This window comes from Triticum aestivum, chromosome 1B, assembly GCF_018294505.1.
Source record: "Triticum aestivum cultivar Chinese Spring chromosome 1B, IWGSC CS RefSeq v2.1, whole genome shotgun sequence".
In the NCBI taxonomy this organism is placed as follows: Eukaryota; Viridiplantae; Streptophyta; class Magnoliopsida; order Poales; family Poaceae; genus Triticum; species Triticum aestivum.
The window spans coordinates 600766597-600777027 of record NC_057795.1 but is presented as its reverse complement, the minus strand read 5'-3'; the positions used below and the strand labels follow the sequence as shown (position 1 = coordinate 600777027).

The 10431-nt window shown below is 49.9% G+C and overlaps 1 protein-coding gene and 1 pseudogene across 1 annotated transcript; one reads left to right on the top strand and one right to left on the bottom strand.

The window, feature by feature from the left end:
• Window positions 1–304: 304 nt before the first annotated feature.
• LOC123080338 (uncharacterized) lies at window positions 305–3800 on the top strand. The gene is made up of 5 exons (XM_044503250.1): window positions 305–384; window positions 464–752; window positions 843–1007; window positions 1435–1507; window positions 2875–3800. Exons 1-5 carry the CDS (start codon window positions 305–307, stop codon window positions 3798–3800), a joined length of 1533 nt encoding a protein of 510 aa, XP_044359185.1.
• Window positions 3801–7664: 3864 nt separating this feature from the next.
• On the bottom strand, window positions 7665–8228 carry LOC123096720 (50S ribosomal protein L20-like; annotated as a pseudogene).
• Between the last annotated feature and the right edge of the window lie 2203 nt (window positions 8229–10431).

Below are 10431 nucleotides of genomic sequence, written 5' to 3'. Positions count from 1 at the left end.
AGGTCAGTAGTCTGGGTAGTGGCCCAGCTAGCACCCCTTCATCATTTGGATAGGAGTAGCGGCATATGTTACCTAGTTGATGAATTCAGGCTTATTGTTGTAACACTTTGTAAGGTCCTCGAGAATAATCAATAAAGTGGCCGTATGCATCTACCAGATGCAGAGGCCGGGGGTCATCCTCCTTTTCTAAAAAAAAAATACACTTGGACTTGGTACGCGTTAGCCCGTTCTCAACTTCTGATATGCACGAGATAGTTGAATTTCCTATACAATATTATGTTCGTGTATATCACGAGGCCACGCCATGGAGCTCCACTTCCGCACCGGCGAGGAGCGCTGTCCGTTGATGGGGGCCGCGGCTACGTCGGCCAACTCCGAGACATCAGATGACCTCTCCTCGCTGATAGCGGCCGACTCTTGGCTCTTGATGCCTCTCTCCCGCTGATCTTATTCCCTTTGGTGAAGCCACACGCGTGCATGACGGTCTCGTCGGCTGCGATGGCACGGGGTACCACGGGGAGAGCTTACCGCTGCCGGCATCGGATCCGGACGGCCTGTGGCGCCGGGCGGCGAAGGAGAGGATAAGGGAGCGGATCCTGCGCGAGGAGGCGGAGGCGCTGGCGCTCGAGTTCGAGGTCTGGCGTGAGCTCATGGAAGAGCGCGCCAGTTTGCTCGCGCGGTTGGCCGGCGGGTCGGAAACTAGGGCAGCGCCGACGGTGCCATCGCTGAAGACGGCGCCGATCGATCACCAGGTCTGCTGCTCTGCTCTGCTGTCCTCTTGAGGATTTCACCACGTGGATCTTTTTCGTCACTTAACTATTGGAATATTGGGTGTTGTTCAGTGTGTGCAGGTTGGATCCAAAGTAGACGTGTCTGCGGCCGTGCCAGCCAACAAGCGGAAAACCCCTCATGTCGCTGCTGCATCCGTTGTTTCGGCGGCCACAGGCAGCAAGAAGCAGAAGCCTGATCTGACATGCACTGTGTGCAACATCACGGCAGCCAGTGAGGTATATATATATATAGGATGGTAAAAGCATCATACTATCTCCAAATCAAACCCACCTGAATTGGGTTTCCATTTTACACTAGCCTTACATTTTCGTAAGTATGTATGAATTCATGTTTGTTTTCCTATGAATGAAAGATACACATGCTTGTGCCTATCCTAGAAAAAAGAATACATGAACACGTATTTGGTCTGGGCTTGAGTCCATAGTCCAGACCACTGCAATTCTTTTTTTGTTGACACCTTGATACCCTACTAGCAATGTTGTTGAATTCACTAGTATTCTTGGACTACCTACATTTTACAGCCCAGCAAGCTAGAGTGGCTTGGTTAGGTGTAACTTGTAACACCAGTAAATCACAAACATAAATAGGTCTCGACTGCTTCTAATTTCATCATGAATACATATAACAATTCTATATCTGCAGAGAGACATAAGATTATTTCTTATATGTGTCAAAGAATTGACCGGTTTTGTGTTTGATGCAGTTCAGCTTGAAGGTAAATGGGTCGCCAGCCTTACCGACCAAGGGGGGTCACCCTGGTGTTGTTGTCGCTTCGATGGCTCTCGCTGAGAAAAGTTGCAACAACTTGGGTTTGAACTGCATGGTCTGTGGCATCACAACAAGCAGTCAGAAGAACATGCAAGATCACCTCAAAGGGAAAATTCATATGAGGAAGACTGCCATGCTCGCGCAGCCATATCCTAAGGAGAATGGGGTAAGGAATATGGTTTGGTCTTTGACAACACTACCCAAATTCTACAAAAACAACATATGTGTTTTACGGTAGCATGGTTAACTATAATATTCAAAATTTCATAGGAGGCTGCTTGAATCGGTTGTCTTTCCAACTCATTTATTGACCGCAATACTGCCTCCTTACAAATATGTAACACCCCCTCAAATTTTGAGCCTAAATTTGATTACAAATTTGACTAATAAAATGTGAGTTGTATGCCACAAAAAATATATCATTGATTTTGTATCTAAAAGAAGTTACAAATTATATAGTTTTTGTGGCATATAGCTGACATTTTATTAGTCAAATTTATTGTTTAAGTTAGGCTCAAAGTTGGGTGTTATATGCTTGAAAGTAGGTATTATTCTCATCCTATTAGTGTATAGTGCTCTTTCTTTTGTATACAAAAGGGCCCAAACTGCAAATCCAGTAATAATACAAGGCCAAAGTGTATCATGATTTTTGGAACATATATAAAGAGGTCTCAAAGACTATTTAAGCATGATTGCGGAGAAACCAATTTTATGTGTTCTTACAAATGTCTTGGTGTTAATTTCTAGTCTAGTAAAGTGTTTGCATTTTTCCATTATCTTTGAACATTAAGAGGCGTGAGAAGCACGGCAGCTTGCAAGAAAGGATTTTCTAAACCTAGGGACATATGAACCCTATAGCCTTATACGGCTAAAAATCATTATTGTAGAAGTTTGATAAAATACCAAATAAATCATGCTCATAGAGGATGGGTACAAGTATATGCATCTAAAGTTTAAAACTTAAATATGACCTGTAACTTAAACCGTTCCTTGTTCATCTAGGTCTCATACAGTCATTTTAGTTTTAAAGTTTGCACGCGCATACTTGTATCCATCCCTAATTGCGTGATTTATGTCATAATTTTCTGAAACTTATGCGCAAATTTTTAGGGTGTATAAGGTTCAGATGTACTCCCTTCATTCCATGATTCTTGTCTTGCTTTAAGTTCAAAAACATAGATTCATCGTCAATGCCACTTCTAAACTTTGGTATTTCAGGAAATTCCACTATCAATGTTGCAGCAAGGGATGTGCCACCAGTGTCTTTCCAAGTTTTGTGCTAGTGCTGCACATGCTCAAAACCAAATGCATCAGCAGCCGTGCTACCGGCCAAGCGGAAGAACTCCAACGTTGTCCCTGCCTCATCAACCCTTTCAGCTGGGCCAAGCAGCAAGAATCAGAAGCAAGACTTGACCTGCACGGCGACCAGTGAGAAGGGCATGCAGGATCACCTCAAAGGGAAGGCTCGCATGAATATGACGGCCTCACTTGCTGTCGGTGCATGTCGCAACGGGTCAGGGTCAGAAACTGTGCCCATGGAGGCCAATGGCGTGCGCCGACTGGACGGCGGCATCCTACTGTGTGAGCTCTGTGACGTGAAGGCGCCGTCGGAGTGCGTCATGCGGACTCACCTGTCCGGCAGGAAGCACACCAACAAACAGAAGGCCGCCGCTGACGCCGGTGCAGGACAGGAGGTGAAGAAGGCCGCCGCCGCCGCCACGATCGGCAGCCCATCCAAGGTAGCCGCCTCCATCGCGGTCAACAGCAGCGATGACTCCATGAAGAAACCAGCAACGGGAGAGATGGAGGTGGTAGTGTCATCAGCAACGCCTCAAGTGGACGTCGCCGCCCCGGTCTGCGCCCGTGTCTCCTCCATGGCGCCCATGGAAGTAGACGAAGGTGCTGCCAAAGCTGAAGAACAAGAGAAAGCTGATGCCCTCGAAGAGGGAGCCGTGGCGATCGACGGAGGCCCCGCCGTGACCGGCGAGGAGTATTACATCAAGGCGGAGGGCAAGCTGTTCGTCACGCTGCGCCAGGCGGACGGCAGCCTCTCGTGTGGTCTGTGCGCCGTGCACGGCTGTGACAAGCGCGGCATGATCAATCACATCTACACCAGGGACCACTGGCGCAGAGCCTGTCTCGCCGAGGAGAAGCGGGCATCGGAGGCACTGCCAGAGGCGGTGAACAAAGAAGGCGACGGCATCTCGGTCACCGACGGAGAGGCTCATGTCGACAACTGATGGCAGCCGTGCGTGACTATATATGCATGGGACGGCGGTGTGTGCTGAACTTTGTAGTAGTGTACTGTATGTGTGTGGGCTATTGAGACTCCATCACAATTGTTGAGCCCTTGTGTGGGTTTGTGAGAGAACTTGAAACTATCTGAGCATTTCCTGCAAGTACAACTTGTTTTAGACTTCAAGTACAATTTCCTTCAATGTATTTCCTGCCAGTATCTTTTGCTAGTATTTAACTTGTCAAATCAGTCATGAAACTCAAGAATCATAGCTTTTGGCTGCTGAAAGATCCCCAGGAGACACAACAACCATGTCCCTACCGGGTATAGGCCGTATACCGGTATACACCTATGCCGACGGCGGCCATCGGCATAGGCCCGTCGGCGTCGACACGGACGTCATAGTCTTGTCATACCGTCGGCATAGATAGGATGTCGGCATAGAGATGTATGCCGACGATATTTGTACGGCCGTCGACATAGAAACACTGCCGACACAGAAAACCACCAAACGGCAACTGACGGCACCATCACCGAGCGTGACTAGAGGAGGCAACGTGGCAAGGATAAGCCGATGGCCCTGGCTGTCGGTTTATCCTTGCCACGTGGGGTCGTAGGCTTATCCTTGTCACGTGGCCTCCTCTGGTTGCTTCTGGCAAAGGGGTATGCCGACGGCCTGGCCGTCGGCATACCCTGGCCACGTGGCGGTCTCTCTTTGTTTCTAACAGCGGGATATGCCGACGGCCAGGCCGTCGGCATACCCCTGCCATGTGGCGGCCTCTGGCTTCTCCAAGGCGTGGCATAGTTCTGTTTTATTTTTTAGTAGGCTTTGTTTTGCATTTTCCATTCAAATTGATAGCATTTGAATTCACATCAAACCATATTTAGACATAAATATGAAAGATCATCAACATCATCATCTAAAGATCATCATCATCATCTGAAGATCATCAACATCATCATCATCTAAAGATCAATATCATCATCATCATCTAAAGATCAACATCATCATTGTCGAAATTTCATGAATATAGGTATGAGACACGGACATAATCATCGTCATCTAAAGAACGCTAAGAAGTACGGACCATGGAAAGTATTGTAAGACATGGATCACATCATCGACCAAGACTAGGATCATTGCCCTGAGCACCGCCAAGACCAGCACCACCTTGCCAGATCGGAGTGTCTGGGCTCTCTGAAGCAGGAGTCGAGCCTCCAACACCAGTTGGAAAAGCCGATGATGCTAACCATGGGGGCCCATATTTGAAAAGAGATTGTAAGGGTAAAATGATAGTATTGAATCAATGAGAACTAGTTGGTGAATAATTAAGCAATGTACTAACCGGACTCCCACCACCTAGTGCCACCCATTCAGCGAACATGGGCACGTATGGGGGTTCTCTAGAAGGTGGTGGGGGGGGGTCCCATTGATGGTGGATCCATGTGGTTTTGCATAGACGAGAACATAGACTGGATATTAATTAACCAAGCAAACACGAAGGTCAGAAGAAATCAAAATGCAAATTTTAGCTTGGTTCTAAGTGGGCTAAACTAACCATCATCATCCGACGGTTGTAATCCTCTTTTTCCTTTACTCGTTGCAAGTACTCCCGCAGCTCGACATGCTTAAGCTCGACAAAGGCCTGATATGCCTTAAAAAATTAGGTTGTTTGTAAGTGGGCAATGCTGAAAATAAAGTGAGAAAGTGAGAAAGAAACAAGATAAGGTAGGAAATACTTACAACATGTTGGCTGGCTAAGCTAGGCTGCGAACGGCCCGTACTGCCGCTCGGGCTCGGGTTGGTAGCTCGAAGCCGTGTGTGGGAGATAGAAGGAGTGATCAAGCCATCGAAGCACAGGTAGCGGCCATGGTACTTCAGCTGGATGGCCACCACTGTCGTCTCATCGAGCTGAGACTGGACGGCGTCAGGAGCATCCGGACCAGGATGCAACCTCTCAAACGACTCCTTGTAAGACTCTAGGTTCTCCTCGGCATTGCTGTAGTACTCGCTCTTGCCTTCCTTGCACTTACTTCGTGCACGGGCCAGCTTCCACGATTCCATGTCTGAGAGCGGCTTCTTCAACTTGTCCTCCTGCAATGTGAAACAGAAGTTAGCCATACATAAGAATATGATGGTAAAAAGAAGAAAAAGAATGCATCATGCATATAGATATACCTTCATGGCCTTGTAGCCCAAGTGGTTCCCGTTTCCTTGGCCGTGTGTTTCGTGTTTTCCATGGTTAGCCCGGTTCTTGCTGCTCTTGGCAAAAAGCTCTGCATCCTGACTGAGCCATCTATCCACCAAACTCGCCCCTCCCTCATCTTTCCGTAGCACCAAGTAGGAATAACGTAAATAATGGAAGCATGACATGTCATCACAAAACAATGAAATTGACTGTTTATACTCAGAATGAAAAGTATGTAATACTTACCTTCATGTACTGCTCCTTGTTCAAGGTAAGTCGTTGCTTTTGTCCTTCTTTCTTGCTCATCTTTTTATGAAGGTAGTTATGGTAATAGTGCGATATGGCAACCCAGCGCACCTCGTACTGCATCTGACGAGCTTTCTTCCTTGCAGCCACCAGCAGGACCATGTCAGCTTTGGCCTTGTGCTCCTCAAGAACCCTACAGAATTGCTACAACCATGCATAACACCAGAATCAAACAAGGCATGAGGTGAGTGATCCGATGATAAAATATGAACAAAACTCAAGAAAAATGATCCTGAAGAGAACTTACCCAAAAATTTGCGATCACGGCCTTAGCGGTCGTCCCGTACTCCGCGAGGCTGGCAGCCTTGTAGTGGTCCCAGGTCGTGGCCAAAACCCGCAGCTCCGATTCCCTGTCTAGCCGCTGGCAGAATAGGCTCGGCCAAAAAACCTTCAACAGGTCAGTGATAATGCTGTTCGGTTTACGACCCTTTCCATGAACGTTCCAATTACTGCAGACGAATCAAAAAATTCTAATATACTGGAAAAAAAACATGCTGCATGTTCATAATCTATGGAAAATTCTACCCAAATCGATATATAATTTGTTTATGTTAAGTTTACATAAGTCAGATTCAAATTAATCAAATTTTAGCTTTACATATATTGAAAAAAAATGTAGAAAACAGATAATATATATGCATACGGCAAGGCCGTCGGCATAAGTGGCACGTGGTGCCCACAGCCGACAGAAAACATGTAATATATATGCATACGGCAAGGCCGTCGGCATAAGTGGCACGTGGTGCTGACAGCCGACAGAAAACATGTAATATCTATGCCGATAGCCTGCCATCGGGGCCGTCGATATAGATTTGACGGCGTCGGCCTGCCGTCTGTATCCTGGTCGGCGGGCCCACATATGTGCCGATGGCCGATATATACCGACGGCCGCCGCCGGCATACAAGGAGGTATTCCGGCGACCTATCTATGCCTATGGCTACCGTCGGCGTAGACAGAGTTAGACCGGCGGCTTATCTGTGCCTACGGCTTCGACCAGGCCGTTGCCATATGTCCGGGTATGCTGACGGCCCCCACAAAAGGCCGTCGGCATCGGCCGTGATTCCGGTAGTGATCAGGAGAAGGGAGAAGTTCAAAGCAGCAGGGTTACAGAGATAGGCAGGTAAAAGGATGTAAATAAATGAACAGAACTGCAGAGCCATGCATGAAATACTGCCAGCAACAGGTAATTCATGTAACCTCTGTTTCAACAGGCTAACAGATAGAATAGCATACTAGTTGATGATATACCCATCACATGAGTTCATTGCAAGGTTTCAAGCTGGGGGAAGAGGGGGGGGGGGGGGGTAACATTTAGCAGTTACCTTGAGATGAAACGGTAGCCAGTGGACTGAACTGTCGATGGGGAAATTTCTTATAGAATACTTGCTAGTCCTTCCTTCTTGGCAGCCGGCCTGTTCCCAGGGAATGCAGTGCGAGATACATCAACGAGAGCCTTGAAGTTGTATGGCTCATGCATCTACAGCTCCGAAAGCACCTTCCTGTTGAGTTGGACATTCTCCTTCATCAGTCCATGCATGATGCTGCCATAGTTCACCTGGGCAGTCAGTTCAGACAATATATCAAACACACGTTCATGTATGTGCGTACAGTAGCAAAACTAGAAACCCGATAACTTATATTTGCCACTTGGTTATCGTATTCTGCTTGTTTATTTCAGAAAAAAAATTAACATGAGAACGCAACAAACTCATTTCCTTGTCAAAACTCGTATGTAAATAGATACTACATACCTCATGGAGTCGTGTACCAGCATTGATGCGCTAGATCCAGAGAGATTGCATGTCCCTTTCTTAATGCGCCGATCCCTATACGAATATTGCAATGCCTTTTCTACACGCTCCCTGGCAATTCTAATGCAGTTTTTAGCCCTTCCTCTGAATCCCTTAGCTAGCTTAAAAATCTTCCCCTTCTTCATCTTTGAGCTCTTGACTCACACAATATTTCATCCCTATATTCACAACATCAAAGTAAGAAAATGGAGCAAATTATGAATTACTGCAGTGAGATAGAAGTTCAGAGTACACGCAAATACTTAAGACATTATTTATTCCCCCAATAGGAGATGCATATGAATAAAACGTACTTAAAGACAGTTATTTTCGGCCTAGACTTCTCTAAAAAAATGCACAAGATCTAGCTAGGTCCGATGAGGGACAGCCCGCGCCCACCCGAGGCGCTCGGCCTGTCGCCGGCGCATCCCGCTTGCTTGCCGCCGCCGCCGCACTCCGCAGATGTGCTGCCGCTGCAGCCGCGGTTCTCCTCGGCGCCGCCGCTTCATGCGCCGCCACTGGAGGCGGATCTCGGCGGATCCTCTCGTCAGGATGAGATCCAGGAGGGGTCGACGACGGAGGGGATGATCCCAGAACGGTGGGCTGTGCATTTCTTTGACATACGACGCCATGGGAGGTGGATCCAAGGACGCATGCATCATAATCAGGCATCTCGCTGGACGTCGATCATGGATATGGACAATGATGTTCACGCCGGCGACTACCTCACGAGAGACGTCCGGATCGCGGTAGGTGTTCGCTTTCGCATTGATGTCTACGAAGTGATTGTGGATCAACGTGTGCAGGTGGATCCCGTTCCAGTGGAAACGATCGAGCTCGTTGACTTGGATTCGACGATTGTCGACGGCAGGCCAGACACACACGTCGGAGGGGCGACTGGGGGGCGATAGGAGGGGGAGCCGCACGCGCCCCGCCTATCCTCTCCGGCGATCGTCGGCATGTTGGAGGACAGTTTTGGGCGCTCGTGGGTGTGGAGGAGGACGACGTGGACGGGGAGGCGGACGATGCTCCGCCATCCCCGCCATCGCCGAGTCCTTCTAATCACGTCAATGATTGGTTCAATGCCGGATACACGGAGGAAGAGGTGGCGTCTTCTATCGGCGATGTTTTACCCATCAATGATCCGGCCAGGATGGGGCTTGACGCGGGCGAGAAGAGGGAGATGGTTCGCCGGATAGTTCACCGGAGAACTTCATCGGCGGCGGTCAAGCCATGGAAAGGTCCTCTACCGAACGTATGTCGTCCAAATCTTACCGTTTTTGATCTAGTTAAGCCGGAATCGTGGATCGTTGTTAAATGGAAGAGGAATGCTCGCCGGACGGTGGCCAGATCGGAGCCGCCGGTGCCTGAGCTGGTAACGCCCAGAAATCCGGGTCTTGAGATTGCTGCGGAAGGGCATCGTCGTTTGAAAATCTTGGTAGGCCGAGAGGGGCTGGACCTAGATGCTGGTAGGCCGGCTCGGGTTGGGCCGGGGTTAGCTGGGTATGAGGCCCAGACTAACCCGAGTCCGACCGGCTTTTTCCTGGAGGAAGGTCGATCGGGGGTGGGCGCGGTCAGTGGGCCGGGAGTGCATGGGTATGAGGCCCAGAACCAACCTGCACCGATCGCTATCGAGGGTGAGGCGGTCTCGTTTCTTCGATCTTCGTCCTGTCTCGAGTCGCCTGTTAGGGTTCGTCGTCGTCGCCAGAGTCAGAACTTGCGATCGGCTGGGACTGGTCGGGCTAGGCGTATTCCGCCGCTACATACGATGGCGGGTCGCGGAGGACCCTTGCCACCGGGGAAGAAGACAGTGGTGCCTTAGGGGGCCGGCCGCCTTGGGACTGTGCCGCTGCAAGGCAGCGGCAGAGGCTGGATTGCTTCCTTCGGCCTCTGGCAGTGGCCGCGGCGCTGCGTTGCCGGCGCCCGGGTCTGGCCGTGGGGGAGTGATCACCCAGCCCGCCGATAGGGGCTTGGCTCCGGTCGGGACTGCTGTGGGCCGGGGCGACGTGTTGCCTGGTCCCAGACCGACGACGCTAGCTCCGGTGGGTCAGCGGCCTCTGGCGCCGGGTGCTTCAGGGACCAGCAATGCGGGCCGGGGAGGCGCTGCACCGCGGCCCCCTGCTCCGGGGATGCAGTCCGGCCAGCCGAGGTGAGCTCTGCCTCCTCACCTCGTCGCCAGGCCTCCGCAAATCAGAGCCGGGATGGTGCAGCAACATGCACTTCCACCGACTCAAGCCACAGCTGCGCCTTTGGGTCTGTGGGATGATGATGGGGTCAATGCGTATGGAGCTGGTAAGCACCGTGGATCCTCGTCGACTGGCGGCGGTCGAGGCTATGCTTGGCAGAGCG